Source organism: Falco naumanni, chromosome 7 (genome assembly GCF_017639655.2).
Source record: "Falco naumanni isolate bFalNau1 chromosome 7, bFalNau1.pat, whole genome shotgun sequence".
Lineage (NCBI taxonomy): Eukaryota > Metazoa > Chordata > Aves > Falconiformes > Falconidae > Falco > Falco naumanni.
In genome coordinates, this window is record NC_054060.1 from 10,661,223 (window position 1) to 10,684,667 (window position 23,445).

The 23,445-nt window shown below is 40.7% G+C and overlaps 1 protein-coding gene across 12 annotated transcripts in view; it reads left to right on the plus strand.

Moving 5' to 3' along the window:
• Positions 1-23,445, plus strand: part of AKAP13 (A-kinase anchoring protein 13) — a 203,428-nt gene that overhangs the window by 43,277 nt on the left and 136,706 nt on the right. For all 12 annotated transcript variants that reach the window (XM_040600086.1, XM_040600088.1, XM_040600089.1 and 9 more), the window contains exons 3-4: positions 2,140-2,184; positions 19,005-19,152. In XM_040600086.1, the coding sequence (XP_040456020.1) occupies positions 2,152-2,184; positions 19,005-19,152 (181 nt within the window). In that variant the 5' untranslated portion in view covers positions 2,140-2,151. The remainder of the gene's footprint in view (positions 1-2,139; positions 2,185-19,004; positions 19,153-23,445) is intronic.

Consider the following 23,445-nt stretch of genomic DNA (forward strand, 5'->3'; position numbering starts at 1 on the left):
TCATGGGACATCCTTTAACTTGCATCTTATCCTATAGCAGGTCAGTAGTAATATCGCTAGTGTGGAATGATGGCTGAATTTTGGGGATAAGAAGTAATTCTAATAGTTAATGTAGATGCAGAAGTATAGATTCTTTGTCTTTGAAGGTATATTGCACAGTATTTTTTATCAGCCAAAAGAAAAGTTGATCAGTTACTTGTCAAGACTTGAAAAGATACGGTGAGAAAAACAGTACTTTATATTAACTCCCTATAAACATTATCATCTGAGACACAACTGATTTGTTTCTGTGTGGTAACATTTTTTTTTTTTAAAGTCATATCCAAATACTACTAAATTGCTGTGCTAGACTACAGATCTTAATTTTTCTTCTTGAGAGAATTGGTCCATTGTAATGAGACTTTGTAAAAATCCAAATGTGAAGTGGGCTTAAAAGGGAGCTTTTCTAACCATGGTTTAATTTCCTTAAGATGCCATGAACACTCTTGGCTGGATAGTGTTTTGGTACCCCTGTTCAAGATGCCCAGGTTCAGAATAGGAAAGAGAGGCTCAGGTAGGTCATGAGGGAAATTGGCAGGATTTGTGCACTTCTTGCTTTTCTTTTTGTTTCTTTTTTTCTTTTCTTTTTGAGCCCTTGGTAGGACTGGAATGTTGTGTGGCACAGGTGAGGATTGCTTGCAGAGCCATTTTTGGAACTCCCCTGCCCAAATGGTAGCTAGTGACACTAGTCCCCTATTTTCATATTTTCTTACAGTCTTTGTAAGAGCTGAAAATACAGTGAAAGCTATCAAGCATAACCATTTTGAGGTATTGTTGCTGTTGGAAGGGGAATGCTGAGGTTGGAAATAGGTATGAATTGGACTAGATTTAAAACTGTTGCAAAATATTCATCTGTCCGCTGGCTGCTTGGAGGACCTTTTGCAGAGGGACTGTTTTGATGAGCAAGCTTGGCAGGTAGCACAGACATTTTAAAGCAACTGGTACAAAAATGCTTCTTTGTAAAATAAAGAGAGCGTGTGAGGGAGCAAGGATAGCTGGAATCAGCTAAGAAAACTTAGGCTGTGGTTTAATTTTTGTCTCACTAAAGACAAACTGTGGGATTTGGAAAGGAGTGAAGTATGAACAAGATCCTGTGTTTTTTGTGTAAAAAGCAGAGTGGTATTTCTTCTCTTTTAAGACTGGTTTGAAGTATTTGCAAGCATTACCAGTACTGCAGACATGAGCAACAGCAGAAATTCCATTTTTAATTGTTTTGCATTCCTTCATCTTAGGATCCTGACACACATTAAATGAAAACTTAAAGCTTTCATTTAGGGTCAGTATTTTCTACTGCGATGCAGAAACTAATGCAAGTGAAATTCTGGTTCAGCTGATTCAAAGCTCAATACAATACACCGGCTTATATAGAGATACAGAAATGTCAGGGGCAGACCTGAAAGAGGAGAGTGTCTTGACTAAAATAATCGTGGTAAGATAAGAATGGTAGTTTTTGACTATGAAAAATGCTGATGCAAAATCATGAGCATCACCTATTCTGGGAGGTTTCCCTCAGTTTTGCAAGGAGCTTTTCTGATAGTTTGATTTTTATGTAGTTCTGAAGTGTTTCTTGAACATTGAATCCAGTGGAAGGAGAAAAAATGGCACCAAGTTAACTTGAGCAAGGTAGTATTTGCCAGAGTAATTGGTCTTCTCTAGCAGTGGAGAGAACTGCATATTTTTGCAAAAATTTGCAAAATTTTCTGGGTGACAGTGGAGGAACTGGTGGACAGATAGTGATTAAGGATTGATAATTGTCATAACAAGCTGATACAAAGTGAGGGTTGCTAGGAGGAAAGATGAACTGAGATGGATGTGAAGGGGAAGTGAATTTCACTTGGAATATCCTCAGTGCCAACATTATCGACAGCTCAGATGAGGAATACTTTCCTCTACCAATCATTTTAGAGTTGTTTTTGCTTAATGTGTGCATAAATAAATAAAAAAACAAAGACAGATCCTTGTTGATCCAAAAGAAAGAAAATAGAAAATCATTGTATAAAAGTGACTACTGGAAAAAGTAATATATGATTGCTAAAGCAGCTTATGAAGAAGTATCTAAAATTTTATGAAAAAATCTTAAACATTTTTTTCTTGTTTCAGTGTTCTGAGGTCATGAAACTTAATCCACGGCAAGCTCCATTATATGTGAGTACAAAATTTTTTCCTCTCCTACTATTCACAAAAAGTGCTTCCCATCACCCTTTTTGGAGATGCTCTTTGCTCCCCAAAGCCATTATTTGTATTAATTCAGTTGTAAATGCTCAGTGGTAATGTTCAGGTAAGTCACAGAGTTGCTTTGTCTTTCCAGCAGACGATTTTAAAATTTTGAGACATGTAATGTTGTCACCATGCAGGCATCCTCCTGCTTTTATTTTTTCCTCCCAGGAGTGTGCTTGAGTGCATGGCTGTGCTCTTGTGACTTGATGTGTTGAGAGGTGGTAAGAAGAAATTGCTTGTGTGGAAAATAGGGCATCCTGGTGTGCAGTGCTTGCCCACTGTGATAATATTTTTCTGGTTGGAGTTTTAAACGTGGCAGGGAGGAACTGGAAGCAGCAAATGGCTCAGCTGTGCCGCGACTGCTGCAGCAGGGTATGGTTTACGTCAGCCTCCTGGAAGCTCGTAACCTTGATGGCTACATTAATAAGGAACAAGCTTCCTCTTGCTCGTGAATAGCAGCTTTGTTGCAGAACATGGGGACTGTCAAATTAGACTTGGATTTGTGGGGGTGTATGCATGTGTGTTAAATTTGTGCCAAAGCTGCCAGCCAGGTTTGTAACTGTTTACTTTCCATATTGCCTTGCCATGCTCAGAGCGGGGTTAGCTGATGAAGTGATCCTGTGCTTATGGTTCTACCCACAGAACTCACTAACAAGGGTAGAGCTTGATGCAAGGATGGAAAATTTGGAGGGAAAATTGCTTTCAAATGTGGCTTTTAAGGGGGAGGGAAGGAGAAATGATCAGGACTGGTCCTAGACCTGTACCTTGGAAAGTGTGTGTTGTAAATTATGGATCATTTTGACCTTTAATGCCATGAAAGCTTTTAAATTTTGCCTACTTTTAATTAGCAGCTGCAAGTTTGTATTGGAATTTATTCTGTACTTACTAAGTCTTGTACTGGAAGCAAGATTAAAACATTAGGTAGTGTGACCTGACTTCGGGAGAATGGTTTTCTTGGACTACACCACTATATTCTGTATTTTGAGACTAAAAGTTGCCTGAATTGTGTTAAATCACAAACCTACTGAATGCACCTTGACTTTGAAGAAACTTAATTTAAACTTAGGACATCTTAAAATAGAATTAAACTTATGTACAAAAATACGACGTAGATGCTATGGTAGAAACACAGGAATGGTAGAAAGCAGGATAAAATTATCCTTATGTCTTTTGAACAGTGTATGACTTAACTAATCTGGAAGCCTTGTTTCCCAGTCTTATCTTCTGACTTAGTTTGTTTTCCCACCGTTTTGTGTGGGTTTGTATTTAATGTGTAATACTGAAGTGGTATACTTAAAAAGTTCTCATTGCCACGTGATAGTGAGGACTGGGCTGAGGTCAAATGTAGCCCAGTATCAAATAATGATTATATGGCACTCTATAGTGTTTCTTTGCAATGCAAATAAGTTGATGATGACATTTATCAATACATCAGTGACTCTCTCCTCTCTTCCTTCTCCTCCCCAAGTCAGATGTTTATGCAAATCAGCTCCCTTTCAAAACAAATTTTGATACCTTGGGGTAGGGGGGCAAAAAAACCCAAACAACCTCAAGGACCTTGAAAATGTAATATTTAGTCTTCCTGTTTGCTCTCAGCATAAATGCTTGGTACGTTTTAAGATCAGAGTTTTTTTCCACATGTTGCTAATTGACAGCTCAGCATTTTTAGGTATGAAAAGAACATACCTATAAAAAAATACCTTCCTGTTATTTTCATTTTTCAAAAAGCACTTGCAACAGCCTTGTGGCCTGGTCATTGGTAGGGGAGTAACAAACCTCACGAGGTTCCTTCTTGAAAGTAACGTGAACTCAGTTTTCTGTGTATATAGGCTTCTTGAGCTTGTTTTCAAATAACGGAGAAGTGTGTCCTGTGAATTTCTCCATAAGGAATTTCATCTCCCTGAAGTAAATGGCTGGAAGTAACAGGAATACAGACATGTCAGGGGGTCTTCCTACATTTGTCTACATGCAGGAAAAATTGCTTCCCCCAGATTTCATCCTACTGTTCTTGACACCTTTGCATTGCATCCTTTACAGTCTTCCTCTTTAAAGTCCATAGCTTAGACTTAAGATTACTTGTTTGTTAATTTTTTTTTAAATCTTGCATGAGTTTTATCCTGAAAGCTCGATTTGGTAGTTGTTTTTATCATCAGCAGCATTACTGAGCTCCTTTTAGGAGGAGAAAGTAAAAAAAAATTATGTTGCCAGTTCAGTCCCTGGAAGGTACAGCACATTTTATCCTATCTGATAATTACCAGGTTGCTCAGATTAATGCCTGACAGTTATGAAAAGTGTTTTGGGAACCTGAGATGTCTGGAGTACTTGGGACCAAATTTTTGTGGTGATGGTACTTCCACATACGCACTAACAGAAGGATGGAGTTTCTTGTGTTTTTCAAGTCAGTGTACATAAATAGAGAGAAGACCACCTGCTGCATCCTTCTTGGCTGCTTGGACTTTTATTTGCCTCTTTTGGAAAAATCAGCTGTCCTGCCTCTGCAGAGCTTGTAACAGCCTGTAATGATGAGACTACTGGCCTCTGTAAGTGTAAAGATTAAGAGATAAGGTGGAAAACACATCCTGTAATAATAGTGTTGTGTTTTTGTGATTAAATAAGTCTGCTCCATTTAAGCATTGCCTGATTTTTTTGCTGGTTAATGAAGTTGCTAGGAACTGGAGTGAAGCATTATTTTGCCACAGGTTTGGGCTGGGACAAGAGCTCAGCCTTTCCTCTGCAAACAGCTGGCCCCAGCTCGTTCAGTTGGTCCCCCCAGGAGCATCCTATCTCTCACCCAGAGCTGTTTGTTACCTGCCGTTAATGCTGTTTAACGAGCTTTCCTGGCCCTGGAGCTTGGTGCTGCTTCCAGCAGCGCAGTCATGGGGCAGAGGAGCTCGTGCCAGGAGAGATAGGGCAGCAAAGCATTCCCCAATATAGCATGGGGAAGGTTCACTGTGGTGCGATACTGTTAATGTTGGTGTTTAAACAGGCTGCAGGTCAAGCAGTTATCCCATCTGTACCACTGTCAACACATCATTGCCTTTATAAAAGGCAGTGCTACTTTGTAGTCTGTGGCTGAATGTTGTGATATGAATTTGAAATAAAGATGTTCAAACCCCCTTGCTCCTTTCTCAGGTATCACCGTGGGGTACTATCATGAGCTGCTGTCTTGCTCCCTGCAGTGATGTTCTGAAGAAGTAGGGTAGTAGAGTGAGGAAGTAATTGACAAGATCTTCTGTGGTTCATGTAACTGTGAAGTTCTGAGTCCTCTGTATTACGACGGTGGTCTTAAACTTTGTGATACAAGCTTAACTTTAATGCAGAGGTGGTCTCCAGAGCCTTAATCAGCATAGCCTGGGGGGTGGGGTTAACAGAGAATGAGCTTTATCTCCCAACTTCTTCACTATCATGGGTCAAGGTTACAAAAAGCAGCTGTCACTTGGCTGGATTGAGTGTATCTCATTTCCCCTGCTGCTGTTCTCATGGGTTGTTTTCTTCCCAGTGTGTAATAATACGGATCGTGCTTTACAAAGTCTTTGGTGCAACTGTGGTTATTCTGTTCAAAAGAAGGTCTTTTCTGAATACAAGGTTCTTAAGATAACAGGGATTTCTTCAGCTGCATTTTGCTACAGGATGTGCAAAAAAAGTCCATGTGGCTGGACAGGCCTGTGGTTGCCTGCCTCAGACTGTAGTCAGGAACACCTATTGATGCACAGGTGGTGGATTAAATCTGAATCTGGTTTTACCCACATTGCTCTTGTATTTCAGTGCTGTCCTGTTGATACGAGGACTCTTATCAGGCACAGCATAGTGGATGAAGGATGCGTTTCAAACCTTATTTCTGATCTGCCTGGAGCTTTGTGCTCAGGAAGCCCAGAGTCTCAAAGCTGAAGGACCAAATTGTTCTGTTTGCTGGCATGGCTGGGATGGAATGAGAGGGTGGCAGAAGTCTTTGGGAGGTGGGAAGTCAGGAGCTTCGGGTTTGATTGGTTTATTAAATACTTGCAGTGACTTTGCTGATCATCGCCTTTTTATAAAAGTTGCATTTCTCTACCAACAAAAGTCAAAATTTCATCTTTGGTATTGTAAGGTACTTCCCAGCTATTGTAAGGTACTTCCCAGCTATTGTCAATGTGTTGATGATCTGGAATATCTAGATCATCGAGGCGTATGCAGATAGGAGGGGGAAAAAAGGGTTAACAATGCTCTAAACAATGGAGGCTTATAACTAAGTGATCTTTTGTATTGTTGTGATTCATTAAGTTCTCATTTATAAGTGAAATAATTTAAATTAGTTACTTAGCTTAAACTCAACTGTTGCTAACATCCAGGCAAGAGAAAGAAAATGGGAAAGAGCTTTGTAAAGGTGATGTTTTGATCTTCTTATAAAATGTTACCATTAATTGAGAGTCCAGCAGAGTATTCAGCAGGAGATTTAATTACGAAAGGATCAAGGATCACAAGCTGTGACCTTATTTCTAACCAAACTTTAATAAATGCAGAGTGCACGTGAGTGAATGATCAAGGCCGAGTCTTCAGCTGCATACAATGTCCTGAAAAATCTTAATCCAGAAGTGACCTGCATAATTTCTGATTCAGCCTCTGCTAGCTATAGGATCTTTATAATGTTATTGATTGTTCTTCTAACCCAGTGGCATCTCCTGCCACTCTGAAATCAATGGTTTTTTTTTCTGGAAGAATAACCTGTGAGCAGTATTGGGTATGAGTGTGTTGGAAAAGGACTGGGGTGACATGCAGGGAATGAGTTGGGAAGCGTTAAGTGTCATCTCTTGATTACTGCCAAGACTAGAACCTTAGATCTGCCTTTAAGATGGGGATGTTTTTTTCATGGTGATAATGATCAGTGGGTGTGAAATGGAAAAGATTAGCAGCTGGAGAAGGATGATGTATTGCTGCAGACTTTTTTCCTTTTTCCTTTTGGATTAAAAGGAACAAACTTGTTTTAAATCACAGCACTCCTCCTCTGCATGGTTTGTCTAAGGTGTGCCCACGTTATTTGGAGTGACAAACCCAAATGTGTCATAGCTGGTGATTGCATGGGAGGGCAAACACTTAATTGATAAAAATGCTCCCATTGACTTTGGTCTTTAATCAGGTCTGTGGATGGAGTCTTGTAATAAACTGCCACTTATGAGCTGTGTAACCTGCAGAGTTTCCCAAGGAGGGTTTTGATAGAGATGAGAGCTCCCACTTCCAAGCCAAAATGTCATGCAACTTAATGAAGTGTGAACTTCAAAAGCCTCAGAAAGAATGCATTGACCCTCTCTTAATATAACCTGGGTTTTGGGTACAGTAGGTCCTCTCTTCTGTTAATGAACGAAGTACTCTTGTAGATTTCCCAGTGTATCCTGCTTTCAAATGGGAAGAAAAGGATAATGCTTATAATTTTTTTTCTCCCATTTAAATATTTCACACAGAATGGTGCCCTACTGAAGTGCACTGTGTATTCCTGAGAAGAAAAGAATTGCAATAACCTCTGATGTTTGTGTTTTAAGAAAAAAACATCTCCCGAATAAATATGAAAGAAAAAAGTTCACAAAACGGAGACCTTGAGGCTTGTGGCAACAGTGTCTGTCCCAAGTGCTGTGGCTCCCTGTGTCCTTGAGTGCAGCAAGGTGGTGTGCAGGCATGCCTGCCTGGCAGCCGGCTTGTTACCGGGGCTGAAACCATCTCAGGTGTGACTTGTGCACTATTGTGTTCTAGATAATTAATGATCTTCAGGAATCTCTACCAAGGGGACAAAAGGACAAAATGAAATACCTTTATAAACCTACAGTAAAACGTTGTCATGAGGTTGGAAGCTGTGGGTTAGTTACTTTTCTACTAATACTGACTGTTTGCTTTGTGGCATCTATGGTGACAAAGGCCACTGGGATGCCTGAGTATCTGAGATCACTCCAACAGAAAAAGTAGAACATGCCTTGCATGCTTTTGATGTGGGGATTTCTCACGAAAATCACTATACAGAAGCCCTGTCTTACTTTCTCTCGAGGTCCTTTAGGCAAGAAGAGAATCAGTCTTGATGTTTAGTTCATCTCTGGTGAGAGGATCTGATAAACCTCTTGTCTTTTATTTGTTGGGTACTTGATTTCTTCTTAAAGACAAACTAGTTTTCTGCCCCACCTTTGAAATGTCTTTGAATTATGAATGAGTGGAAGGCCTCTGAGCACCTTTTATAAATAAAATATTTGTTTGTGTTGCTTGTGGAAGAACCTGCTTCTTGGTTGGTTTTAAGAAAGTTAGTTGGGGCGCCTGAATAAACTGATTTTTTGAGAGGAGCGTATTGCAACATGTCTGGTTCTGCTTTCACTCTGCAGGCAAAATAGTTTCCTCACTAAACTGTGCTTGACCTCATCTTTTTAAGTTTTTGTTGCTTAGGTCCTCGATTCAGATTTCTTTTATCCACTTCCCAAATTCTGGGAATCAAGATCATGTGAGAAGCCATTCTTTCTGTTGAAATGGGCATCTAGCAGCTGCCACCTGAGCTCTGCACCATCCCCTGTCAAGCCACCTGCTGTTTATCAGTTTCCAGGTACCTAAGTGAAGACTTTGGGATGCACAGTGTTGTCCTGAGGCTGTTCGCTTGGCTTGCTCCTCTTAAGCGATGTGTTCACTAGCCCATGAGATCTGTGTGATGTTAGTATAGGACTCCTTGTGAAATGGTCACTCCTGTGTATTTACTGAAGGCAGTTTTGGCTGGAGAAGTTGACCACCTGACCATTAGCGTCACCTTCCTTCAGAATAAGGCATTGATTAAATTGCAGTTCAGAGGCCCTTTCTCAACTTCTCTTCCATATTATCTGAAACTAAAAATGCTGGTGATTTGGGTTCAGAGTCCTCCTCCTGTAATTATCTGTTAGATCTTCCCTTCTGTAATCCTGTTTTGTGGGTATGAATGTGCTGGTAAACCATAAATGGTGTAGCTTGAAGTCTGGAGCACTTGTCTGGAATTGTGCCCTTAACTCACCAGTACTTAGCAGCATCGCATGAGAATTTAAGTAATAAGACTTCTAGAAGAAAAAGGGCAGGAGCTGGTACAGGGCAGGGGTGGGAAAGCAGAGGAGGCGAGGATCTCCTTTTTTTGGGGTGCTATTATATTGCTGCAGCCTGTTTTCTGAAACTGCAAAAGGAATCCTTATATTCTCACAGTAAGAGTGTTAGTAAAACTGGATGAAATGATGTATATGTTTTGGGCTCTGAATTTAGTGTTCTTTGTTTCATGTGGTAGCTGCTGATCTGGTTAATATCTGGAAACCTGCTAAGATAGTGTCCCATTCCCAGCCTTGACTGACAGTATTGCCTGCCCTCTTCCCAGGAGGAATGAGCAATGGAGATCAGGACTTGATATTTAACAGGATGAAAATACCCTTCAACTACTCTTCTGCTATGGAATGCATTTATATAGAGAGTTCGTAAATATTCTAAAGTTGCCTTTAGAATGACCAAACAAGTTTCCCATCTCATTCACCAGGATAATGTCCCTGCTTTATTTCCTGTAACAACAGTCATTCTGTTAGACCAGGGGCAGTCCTGACAGCAAAGGTGATGTGAGAGTAGTGGTTATGAAGATGTCTATTTGATGAAGGAATGATGTTTCCAAATAACCTCTCAAATCTCCTGTACTCTACCTGCAGTGCCTCCTGTCTGCTTCTGAAGGTTGTGCTGCATGTGGTGTCTCTGCAAATGCGCATCCTCCGCCTTGCTCAGTAAAGCAATTCCATATTGTGCTTTAAGTGGAAATTAAAAGACATTGTGATTAATTGTTCTGTGCGAAGATCGATGCAGTGCACTGCCATCAAGTGGCAGTTCTGTTGCAGGACACATTTTCAGTGCTGCTTTCTGCAGGCTGCCTGTGTTTGTATTTTTGCTTCAAAGTGTTTCTTCTAAGCATTGCAAAAGTTTCACCTGCCTAGTAATTGTGGTTGTGGGGGGTACTTCTTCAGTAAGACAATAGTTACAATCGTTTCTATTCTCTAATGGCAAAAAAATGTCACTTTAAAAAGTGCCTCAGGCATTACAGTAGCTCTTAAGTACTGTAGCTGTGAAATACTTCAAGACTGGTGAGGATATTTTGCAGCTGACAGGAAAATGAGGACTCAAACATTTTCTGAGCTCTGTCTCTTTGAGGGTTTTGCTGTACTGTAGAGGAGGCTGAAGTACCAGGAAAACACCATCCTTCTGCTCTCTTATGCCTTTGGATGTTAGTGTTCAAACTGGTTTTTTTGTTTTTTCATTTAGACACCTCAAGGCTATTTGTGCAAATACTCCAGTGATAAGAGTTTGTTTCAAATAATGTGTCATCATATGTACTCCATCTTCCAGGAATTGTGACTCTGTCTGCCTCTCTGGTGCAAAGAGAACAGCTGAATTCGTTAGTCACTGAATACATTCAGACTGCCTGCTATTTCTCCCAAGCACTACAATTTTGTTGTTAATGCTATGGCAGTAATTAGCAGGAAATACTATCAATCACTCTAGCAGCTGGTAATAAAATCATCTGCTTTGGTTCTCTCACAGTATAGTGAAGAACAGAAGCCCATTTCACCCAAACAATAAAATTATTATAGTAATTGTTGCCTGGGTGTTTGCATGTAACATAAATGATTGGATGGCACTTTTCTTGTCTTTCTTTTTCTCCCTAACTTTGATTTTTGCCATTTTGCTATTAATTTTATTGTTAATTTTATAGTGTCTTTCTCGATGGTAATTTTTTTTAGAAATGACCTTGGCTGTTCAGTTTTGTGAAGGTTGTCTGCATAGCATAGTCTGGCACCAAAACAGATGCACTAAGCATGCTCTGAACAAGTGTTGGTAACATAAGTGCTGCAGAGCATGTGGAGCCCCCGTGCTAAGGCAATGATATAGCTAAATTAGCTATTAACAGCCCAATCTAATAACTCTCCTGGCTCTGTGTAGCAAAGTTGTATGCCATGAAGATGTACTCTTAAAGATAAATCATGTTTCTGTCTCAACACTAATGTGATCCTGTTACTTTGATGGGTTTCTGTTAGCAGTCTATGCAGAGCTCCTTCAAGCTGCCTGGATTAACGTGTGTGTAATACTTATAATAGCATCTTGACACTCAATAAAGATTCATCTCTGAGCTGATTGATTTGGAGACCAACAGAGACACATTCTGCCAAAGGATGTGGGCTACTAATAATGGATTTCTTCAAGCGTACCCATTTCTGCAAGAGTTTGCAGTGCTCACACTGATTCAGAGTATGAAGTTCACCCCTTGCTCTCCTCCAACTATTTGTCTCTTCGCGAATAAACCTTGCTGCAGGATTAGACACATGGACTGGCTTGGCATGTGGTGTGGCTGTGAGATTGCATTAATAAATCAGCTGTAGTGATGCTGGCTCTGCAGGTAGGCAAGTTGGGGGTGTCCATTCTGTGTTTTTTAGCACAGGTTGCACTCAGGATGGATCTGTGGGAACCAGCTTGGGCCTGGAGACGGTAGTTCAGGGCTGTTTATCACAGATGTTCATGTTTTCCCACATATTCCTTTTATCCAAATGGTCTTAACTAAATGGTCTTTTGACTCTGCATCCCTACTTTGCCCTGGGTCAACTTTTTATTCATCAGCGTGCTAAGCTAATCTTATTTTTGGACTAACTTCTTTCTCACCTTTGGGGAAAGAAAGTGGAGGAGAGAATGAAGTTACTTTGCATATATATCAGTGTTTCAGTCATGGCTTTGTGGCTAGCATTGGAAGAAGAGATCACTTGGCTCAGTGCAGTGTTAATGAAATACGGAAGGTATCACCTCGAGCTGCTATGTGGCTGGCAGAGAAACATGTACCATCATTCTGCTCTTTTGGTGGCCTGTGGGCAAGACATTATGGTCTGTGATTGTATTTTCCTAGGAGTAAGAGATCACTTTGCTAAATTCTGTCTTTCTCATCACAGAGTGGCTCAGTGTCCATGCTGTTAACGTGAAACCTTTCACTGGCAGAAATAATAGCATTGCTGTTAATTTAAAAGGGAAATAAAGTTAGGTTTGGAGATTTATTTTTATTTATTCTAAACCATTGGAGTAATCCTTGTTGTCATCTTTTGTGATTTTTTTCCTTTAATTTATTTATAGAAAACAAAAAACATCTCTGCTTCATGCTCCTTTAAGATCAAGGACTTTGAAGTCATTGACTGTGAAAAAGGACCCAAATCTACCCCAAACCTGGCAGCTTGCCATTCTATTTGTTTCTGGAGTCTCTCCCTGGAGGTTTTATCTGCAGGAGGTTGCAACACTCCAGCCAAACGACATCCATCTTTCTCCACGCTCCTGACCCAGGTCACTGCCTTTATCAAGGGGGATATCTCCAGGCGAGGAGGGATTTCTAGAGCCGCTCGTGTTCAGACAGATTTCACAGCCCTACCTTTGTTTCTGGGGACTGGAGTTTTGCAGAATAAACTGTTTGATGTGATCTTTCTCTGAAATGCTCCTCTGAGTCAATACGTGCTGGTGAAATTGAAGAGATCTATAATGACTGTTGTTATCTCACTGTAACAGATACCTCTGACCTTCTCCCATGGTCCATTCCTTTTATATATATGTGCTGGGAGCTTGCAGGGTAAATGGACAGATCTGCAAAAGGGGATGCATCTTTCAAGCTGCATTGTTGCAATATCTGTGAGTAAAGTACCGGGAGGCAACTCAGAAGCCCAAATACTGTTCCCATGAGAGAAAATACCCTCAAGATTGTGAGGTTTGCTGGCAAACTCACCCCATGCTGAGGCAGAGAGAGAAGGGGACTCAGCTGAATATTTTGGAGGTAGGACCCATCTCCAGATTCCACCCTTCAGGGTTAAGCTGCTTGTCTGCGTCTGTTAACCTGGGGATAGCAGCCTGGAAGAGTTTGTTGGATGCAGGTTAGTTTCTTGCTGTGGAAAGAAGAGCATCCCTTGGTTTTATGAGCCAGCAGTGATAGTGCTTGGTGCCTGTGTTGCAGCTGACTCGCTGGAGTGCTTAGACCAGGAAAAACTGGGATCCAAGCCTTTCTCAATCAAAAGGGTTATTCCAGGAGATAAGCACTGTTATGTTTGCTCTAAAAATAGTTGTCCAAACCCTCATGTCCTTTTGCAGTCAGGAGCCTGTGTGCTGCACCTGGTTTTGTTCTGCATGGAGATGTCCATGTGCTGTGGGTGTCCTTTCCAGCTGTGGTTCTCTGGGGGGTTAAGCATGTGTTTGCACCACCTGGAAGTAACTTTCAATGGGAGGGATCTTCCAAGATACTCAGCTGAGATGGGGACACTGTCCGGGAGCAAAGGTTTAGCTGTTGATCTTGTGTACTTGCAAAGGTAGATGTTAATGGATCATCAAGCATCTAAACAATTATATTTTACTTTTTCTCTTGTGGCATGATTTCTGGCACATTTTCTAAAGCTGCCTTACAGTTGCCTTTTCCATCCTCTAGCTCATTTCAGAGTATTCTGGAGTTCTCAATCTGAGGTCGAATTGTCTCAGCTTTCCCTTTGATTTTGTCTAACTTAATTATTGTTGGTCCTGCACACTTTCCAAAGAAAACGTTATATGATTGAAAAGCCAGCTTTTCCTTTAAAAGCCATTTGGATGAAAAATACTCTGTGTGTTTGAACCACAGTTCCCATTTCACTACTGGGGAAGCTCAAAGTGTAGGGATGTGAAAGGACTTGTCTCCTGCTGTAATTACAGCTCAATCCTGTGTACTCTGTTGAGCAGTAGTTGGGGCAACAGCAAGTCAAACTTATCTAAAAAATGAGTAAATAAAGGTACCAACGAGCCCAAACTCCTTGAAGGAGGAGGAAGAAACCACAGCTGTGATTTTGTGCTGTCCTGGGTACAGTGCAGCTCTCTTGGGGAGTTATTTAGAGCTTCCCAAAGGGGAGGGAGCATATTTCTCCTTTTGTGTCCCAACATAATGCAATAAGCAATGACCCAACAAGCATCTGATTCGTGTTATGAATAGAGGAAACAAAACAAAACTTGTTACAGTGGCAAGTTACATTTACTCATCTAATCCAGCACCTAACCCAGCCTCTTTAATGAATCATCATAAAACACCGACGCTACAACAGCTCCTAGAAGGAAATGCATTGGGAGGAAGGTTTCTTTCCTTGCATGTGAATCTCTAACCCATCTGACCCGTGGACTTTCCATTTAGTAGCCAGAGATGGCAATGGTTGTCAGCAGGAATTTCACTTTTCTGTGTGGAACACATTCACAATTACTGGTTGTTAGTGTTTTCTTGTTAAAAGCAGAATGCTGAAGTAATGCTTGAGTGCTTCAGTATCGCTGTCTAACAACACTTCATTTTTTTTAAAGTATTTTTAGACTGGGGGAGGGAGGGGGCGGATCAGGGTGGGTGGTTACTGGTTTAGTTAATGTACTTCAAAATTCCCATTATGAACTATGCGGGGAAAACCAGTTTAGAAATCACATGTTTCAGATACAAAAATACGGCTTGCCCTTTTTTTTTTTTTAGTTTGTTTTTTTTTTTTGGGGGGGGTGTGGGTGGGTTAGAAACTTCAAAATTTGTTAGCTAGAATACTAAGAATATTTTTTCCCATCATAGTCCATTGCAGAGAAATGTACCTGTTGCTGCTAGAGCTGATATCCCTCAGGGAGAACTCCCCCCGCCAGCTAAACTCATGGTTTTCATCTTGAGTTTTTGAATTCTGCATTTGCTGGGGCTGTCCTCATGGTCTCAAATGATAACCAATTTCCTGAAACCAGACAGATTTCCACGGCCTGAAGTGGAAAAAATCAATGTCTTTACATGCTTAAAACAATTATTTTGTTTTTGGAAGGTTAATAGTACTGTTGAGCTAATAACATAAGTGATCTTAATTCTTCTGAACTTAAACAATGTATTCACTTTTTCACTTCCAAATATTGCTGAGGTCATCTATTGGGGAAAAAAAAAAAAAGGCCTTTGAAGGTAAATAATTAATTTTAAACAGGCACAGACACCAAGTCTGAAAAATTAGAAATGATTACTCAGGGTTGCTCATAATATTCCTACACACAATTTGCGTGCCTTTAACTGCAGCATTGGAAAAACAAATCCCTAAAAAGATAGAGTTGTCCTAATGCCAGCAAAATATGCTGACAAACAGATGCATTGTCTATCTAGTTTCAATTTTTAGACCTAGTAACAGCATTTGGGCAATTTTAGAGTTAATTGCATTCTGCTGCCTTAACTAAGCTCACGGTTCAGAAATGTGCTACTCTCAAACAATTCACAAAAGGATTTTATAGTAGTTTAAAGCCCAAGGTCAGGTTTGGCTTTTTCCAGTGCACCCTGGTAAGGCAGACCTGCTTTCTCCCTGCAGTTTGAGAAAGGGAATATTTTTGGAGGAAAGAGCCACATCTACCTTCTTTACGTCCCATTACAGCTCTCTGAAGCCAGAGATTTTCAGATATGAACGAGGGAGAGGGTGACCTCTTTCATGAATGGACCAAAATGGAATGTTTTCATTTCCAATGGGCTTTAAGCCAAGTAAATATTAGTCGATCCAAACTAGTTTTGAAATTAAATTATTCTTATTTGTTGGAGCATTCCAGAGAATGGCTTTGATCTGTCTGTACTTTCACCAAAGGGATATTGGCAGGCTGGCCTCCCATTTCTAGCCATTCGGGATGAAAGAGGGGTTATAATAACCACCTTGTGTGGCAGTGATACTGAACAGATGACATTTTTTGGACAATATTAAATGAATAAAGGTAAACATACTTCAATTAAAATGTTTTTGGAGGCTGAATGCAATAGGGCTGTTGGAGACTTCTATGTGGGTTGGAGGAATTTGGCTGTGTTTGTTACTGGTTTTCTTTAACTCCAAAAATGTTGGAAAGAGAAGAGTTTGTTCTGTGCATTATTTCCTTTTCAAATAAATATGTTGTTTGACTATAACTTCTTAAAATCAAGTTAAAATTGGCAGTGGATAACTAAATTGTTAATGACTGGGAAGTAGAGATGTGTGTTGAAAGAGGGGTCTCTCATTTAGTGTAAGTAAACTGAAGCACACAGCAATTAAGTGGTACATTGTTAGTCTTGCTGAAGATATTTGGAGACAACTTAAAACTTCAAGTGAAAAAAAAAACCCCAACAAAACAAACAACCCCGCTCAGTTGTCGTATGGATATTGGGTGTCCCCCTTCAGTTTTTTGCTGAAGGGTCCTCCAGAGGAAGAGAGGAGGAGGAGGGAACAGGCTTGTGGAGACCATCCTACCATAAAGTGCTGCTTAGAAGACTCTTTAGCTGTGTCTAAAATGATATCAGCAGATGACAATTTGTGCTCTGCATAGACTTAAACAATAATTGAAATAAACCGAATTGAAATATAAAGAGTGAAGTAATTTGGTTGGAAATGACTGCTGCAGGTCATGTGATTTGACCACCTTCCAAAGTAAGGCCACCTTCAAAATTAGGTCAGGTGTCTGTATAAGAAGTTCAGCTATCTTTTTTGAAGTCCTGGCTTAGATTTCAGGTCATGTGGAACCTCTGGTGTTGAGGTTTTTTACATGTGTTTATATGGGTTTTGTCAATAACAAAACATACAAATGTACAAATTAGCTCTTGCAATAATGCTGCAAATTAAATTGCTTTTCCTTGAAATGTGAGCAGTTTGCATGGATAGACAGGTGTCTTCTCATGTGCGGATTTGCTTTCCTTTCACAGGAATTGGACTAGCTGTACTTGATTTCTGAGTTAAAAGGAAAATCTCCTTTAACAGATACCACATTAAACAATCAGCCCTGTTGATGAGCGTCCTGAAATGTCACCTTTATTTTAAGTCCATTTAAGTACTTTGTACGTTCATGCCTTAAGGGAGGAACAGTTTGAACAAGGACGGATATGAAAATGAAAGCACAAAGGGTTTGTAGGTTAAAACTTCAGCTTTTGTTTTTTTGAACATCCGCTTAAAACTGGATCCATTTGCTTGAAATTGAATATTTAGTTTTCAACTCAGCATGTGAACTGGTCATGCTTGAATTTAAAGCTTGATTTATTTCTTTCTGCACCTGTTTTTATTTTAACACTGACTATATACAAGATAGACTATGCGACCTTCCTAAAACATTTGTAACTCTGCAACCTCTGGAAATGCAAACTGGACTCACTGCACCATTTATCTTTTTTGAATTAATGGTTTTCTTTCCTGTGTGTTATAAGACTGACCCATGTATTTGTTTTTAAGACCAGGGGCTGGTTGTGTACTGCACTGCAAAACCTTGTTTCTATCAAAACAAGGTGCAATCCTGCCTCTGGCAAGAGGGACCAGACAGGGCAGATCAGAGGAGGTGTAAAAGGAGCTGAGATGAGGGAGAATGAGGGGTACTGGAGAGGGAGCATGGGATGCGATGCTAATGTGGCACGGGTGTATGGGAGGGCATGGAAGTAGGGGGATTTTTCTGCAATAATTGTATCTGACAAAGAGAAAGGATGAACTGAGTCCTCTTAAGGGAGAGGGTTTTAAATGAAATGACATGCATATTCCATTTGGTATGCAAATCAGAATTACATAATCTGCAAAAAGAATCTTTTCCAGATCCGCAGCCTTAACCATATGCTCAATGACGTGGTGTCAAAGAGCTGGCTCATGCAGCTGCAGTGTAAAACTGGGGCGTCCGAGTGGTTTTGATCTTGATGGAAAAGGGGCAGAAGGTCAGGTCACATTCCTCTGTTCTCAGTGTCTCGTAGTTTATATAATGCTTTGGGCAGATAAATGATGTATGGTGAGATCAAATGAAAACACATTTAGTTCTGTAGTAACTAAAAGCCATCCTCCTTCCTTGCTTTCCTTTTCCCATGGAAAATTGAAGGTGGTGGATATTGCTCCTGTTCTTGTCCATGCAGATGTATGAATTTCAGGTGTATTTACTGTATCCTATGATAACCGTGTGTGACCTTCATGAACATGATTTTTGCTGATAGCAAAGGTGTGTAAAATGATAGAATATACTGATATACTGTAACAAAGCCTCCCTAAAACTAAGCAGGAGCGTTCAGCCAACAGATCATGACAGATTTCAGGGTTTGAAAACCTGCTGGTTTTGGTAATGTACAGAGCTTTTCACCAAGACATAAGCTTTGTAGAGGAGTGAGAAGAGCTACTGCTGTCTGTATAGCCACAGTTTGGTTTTTTTTTCTAAGGAAGGTGGAAAAAATCTCGGTGGGTATGAAACTTCAAAATCTGTGTGTTTTTGGATTGCAGATGAGAGATGTGTTCAGCGATTAAGTTGGTTACACTGGAACTATAAACACAATGGCTAGCTTGGACAGGGGAGCTGTGAATGCTCAAGCAAAAATAAGGAAAATTATTAAAATTTATGAAGGCGGAGGCAATTTTATGCTACTATTTCAGTTCTGTTGTTTTAGCTATCTGTATGTGGGGGGAGATGTGTATTTATGCATGTGTGTGTATAAAAAAACTGTGTGGGATACATGCTTGTGTTTGTCAAACTTGGTGTGATTTCACCATATTAGGTTGCTATTTTGAATATACCCTTGAGATTTCTACATATCTCTTCCCAGAGCTGCACTCAACATATTTTCTAGCTGGTTGGCTGGCTGTGATGCTAAGAGGCATGATAAGGATGACTTGTATATCTGAAAATTAGGATGGGCCCCAAGTCATGTGAATGGACTATATGAACAGGGAGCAGGAGCCTTGTACGTAGAATTTTATTTTCTGTGATGCAGTTCTTGCAAGTGTAAACCTAACTATTTTTGTTGTCCTGTTTTCTAGGGTGACTCTGTTATTACAGTGCAGCTGACTGAGGAAGATAAAGTTGAAGATGATGTAGTTTTCTACTTGGTCTTCACTGGGTCAACTGTCCAACACTGCACAAGCACAAGAAAGATTAATCCTGGGAGTCTGGAGACAATTTCTCCTGGTAAACAATTGCCTTTCTTTGCATATCAGTGTATTAGTCTATGAAATGTGGTTAATTCAACGGATGTAAATATGATGCTGTTTTGTTGGTTGTCTTTTTCCTCATTTACACACTCATAGAGATAGCCTAGAAGGCACGGTTTGGATGGCTGTTTTTGCCTTTTAAAAATCTCTCGCTTAATTTCGCTAGTTATATAACTGAGAATGCAATAATTTAATGTGTAACTATGGGATTCTCATGTAGAAAATACACAGTTATATTTACACAAAGTAAAAAGCTTTTAAATGTGAGCACGATAATGGAAGGCACGTTTGCCAGGTTAGGGATACTATTGTCTAGTTGGTGTACAGCCTGTCAGGTCCTAGCTACACTTAGGATATGCTTAACTCGGTGAGGTTCATTGCTGTAGTCCTGGTGAAATACAGCCTGTCTCCCCTAAATCCTTTTGTGCAGATCAGAGCCAGTTTTCTGAAATTATCGTAGTGGCAAGCAGTGTATGGTGCTTCGTGCCATCTCTCCAGCACAACCGGTTCCGATGGGGTGGGTTTTCACAGCAAAGCCCACTGCTCTTTTTAGGCCTTCATGCTGTTAACAAAACAAAACAAATCAGTGTAGCATTTCCCTTTGGTGACTTCAGGACCGTGGGAATGAGCATGTTCCAGGCTGCAGTCCTTACCATTAACCTTTCATTCTGACTTGTTGCTATGCAGCACATTGATGCTAGTGTGAGAAAAACGCTTGACATTTTCACTATACACAGTATAGCTTAAGCAATCAAGTGTGTTACTTGGGTTTGCCTTTTTATCGATCTCCTAAGTATTGTTTTAGGAGATGCATGTGGAGTACAATTTGGGATAAGGAGTTTTTCCTCCTGGGAACGAGTGGCTAAAAGTTGGCCACTGTATTTTTTCATTTCCTCTGGGTTTTTTTGTGCTGTTCGGGTTGTTCAATTGGCTTGGGAAGAGAAATCTTTTTACAGTTACTGACAACTGGAGCCCCATGCAATCAATTAGACTAGTGCTTATTTTCTCCCAGAGAAGGAAGAAGGGGCGACTCCTTCCCTGCATTTGTGTGGTGGGCGTGGGGCTCTGCCAGCCTTGCTTGCAATGACCTCATCTTCCCCTCGGGACCATGGCTGTGTTGCCAAGAAAGGAACTGAAAAACTCCAGTGTTCCCCTTCAGTCCGTGCAGGAACCGGCATACTTGATGGGATTTCCGGGCAGGAACGATGCTTTCCTATCACTGCTGATCCTGACATCCTTGGAACAGCAGTGGATGTGGCTATGGCGGTGGCTGCCAGGCGGTACCCAGGGTGATGCTCTGGGCTCTGCACAAATATAACTGAGCCACCAGGGAGGGGTCCCTGGGGCTCGTTTTGTCGCTGTTAGTGGGAAATCTGACTCTGTTTATGATTCAAAGGAAAAACAGGGATTACTCTCAATTGTTCCTTTAATTATAATGGGGTTTTTGTTTATTTTTTTTAACCTGGTAGAGCTGTGATCTTGTGGCATAGGATGCTAGATAGGGATGGGTGCTGTCCCAAAATTCAGCTTGTATCAGACAAACATTTAACAGACCTTTTGCAATGGTAGTCCCATTCCTGCCAGATAGCACACTGTCCAGGGCTGCAGTGCAAGGGAAGAGGTGACATCTCAGAGGTAAAACAACCATTTGGGTAACAGCCTCTTCTGTGCTTATACCTCACTTTGGACAAACTACCTGGAAAAAAAGACTTCAGGGGTAGAGCAGGTGCCAGGGAAAAGCAAAATGGGGAAAACCTGTTATTTTCATGCTTTGCTGACATCAGTGTGTTTGTCCGGTGTTGCTTCAGCACTGACTACTCTGATTTCAATAAAAGTATGACTTATTTCAAACCGGCTCTTCCTCTTCCTCCTCCTCCTTCCTGAACTGGACAGTGCATCTGTAATCATGTGTTTACACTATATTCAGCCGGTTGCCTTGGAGATGGTTGTGGTGATTCAGAGCTGGCGTTATTTGACCTCACTGCAGGATTAGCCATGAATAAGAGACAGTGTGTGGGAGACCAGCCCTTGTTTAAACATTCAGACCAAGGCACTCAGCAAGTGTTCTGCAAGGAAACTCTTGCAAACAGCTTTTGGCCAAAATCTTGTCTTTCACTTCCAGCTTTGAGCATCTTTCATTTGTCCCTGCAATGCAAGATGTGTTGTACATCCCTGGGAGCACAGCTTCTCCTTGGAGATGACTCGGGTGGATGGAGGAAGGGCTGATGCACTCAAGCATACTGAGCCTCTCTGCCTGCCTGCCTTGAACCTCCACTTCTTCCTTTCTGGGCTTGCAGGCTCTTCTCTTACCCTCATCCCAAGTTCTCAGAGTTTCCTGTGGTCCCCTGGAGACTTCATCAGGGGTTGGGATGAAAGGGGCAACCACAAGTCTATTAAAGCTAATGTAAAAAGAAAGCCAGATTTTAAATTTTTTTTTTCTTGATTGTGTCAGTAGTTTTGGTGATGTATGGAGGCATAAAAAACCAAAGAGAAATTATTTGATTACATTTGCTGCCAAAATTAAGTAGAATATTTTAGCAAAGCTTTCAAAGGAAATCACATGAAAAAAAAGTCTTACCATAAGGTGGTTTAATTTTTCATAGGTGAGAAACTAAAGAAAATGGAATGGAAATATAAACTGTCAGAATACCTCCTAAATTCTCATTGTGTGTGAAAATTCTGTGTATCCTGAAAGACTTTACCTAAATAAAAGCTTACAACTGCAGAGTCAAATGACTGATGCATTTTATATAATTACTAAAGCAATCTGCCTCTTTCTTATGCTGCCTTTATCATCAGTCTTAAACACTGAATATATATAGTTAACAGTATTGTTCAAATGTAAGCTTTTATTTCTGTACAAAATAAAAGAAAGGACTTCTGATTGTTAATTTATGGGAACAGCTTTTTTTACCTGAAGATGTGGCTAAATGTAGATTCAGCAGTCACTCAAAGGACAAAATATTTACCTGTATTTCTGCACTTGCTTTGAAGGATGGGATGGGGTAGTTATCCTGCCCCTCTGTTGATTATGTTAATTTAAGGGAAATAATTTCCCCTTGTAAGAAACAGATTCTCATCTAAGCTGATCGGTCAAAACTTGAAGTATCAAAATAAGCTGCTGAGGTCCAAGAACTAGGCAGCAGGTGATTTTTTGTGTGCTTCCAGTAGCTCTTTTGCCAGCCCAAATACAAACCAGGTTACACTGTCCAGCTAAGCTGTTTGCCTTACTGAAAAGCTACCAAAAACTTATTTAGCTGTTGCTTTATTGTCATTGTTAAATGCTTCAATTTTTGAATGATCTGGATCAAATACTCCCTAGTTGAAGAAGTTTTCCTTGGTACCAGAGGCTCTCTGCAGTTTTGCAGAGGAATTTCGAATGCTGCCTCATCAGACAGCACATTAAGGTCTGTCAGCATGGCAGGCAGAGATGTAATGGCACTGGATATTGCTCGAGTCTGGATGTTTTTAGTTGCAAAAGCTTGGTCGCTGAGGTTTGAGTATTAAAAAAATAGCAAAGGTCCGAGCAGGGAGGGATGCAGAGAGACGGTATCAGCTCTGTGGCTGTTGCTGCTGAAATTGGACTGTTGGGATTGAATGTGTCCACTTATGTCATGGATGCTTATCCTACTTGGTGTTGGGTCATAAACTGAGCTTTTCAGCAAGTCCTTATTACTGTAGTAACTGATACTGTTATAATCTTTAATATGCATTTTTTTCTTCCCAACATCTCTGCAGTGTAGGGAGGATAACGGAGACATTGAATGGCCAAGCAGATAGCATGTGGTAGTAGTGTAGGTGATCTGTGTTAAAGCAGGGAAGTGAAACTTCATTGCAAGGCAGCAGCCTCATTGCCTGCCTCTGCTGTTAGAGCAGCTTCCCCCTCCCCCCCACTGGAAGAAAACCCAGCTAATAATAAAAAGCCTCAAATCATGATCAAGCAAACAAAGCAACAAAAGAAGGAACAACATCATCTCTGTCCACGAGTCAAAAGCCTTAACCACAGCCTGCTGTGGGCAGTGGAGACTTCTCAGCGCTGGGAAGCTCTTGGGCAGATTTGGGAGAACTTTCTTGCAGGGGAAAGCTAACAAATCAAGCTGGTGTGCTGGGAGCTCGAGTATTTGTGCGGTGCATCTTGTGCAAGTTTGTGTGCCATCATGATAATGGCTGTATTATTTGGCACAAATTTTGCTTTGCATTTAAAGGCTGGTACATAACATGCGGGAAAGTCAAAGAGCTCAGCGGAGGAGATTTGGAATGAAATTTCAAA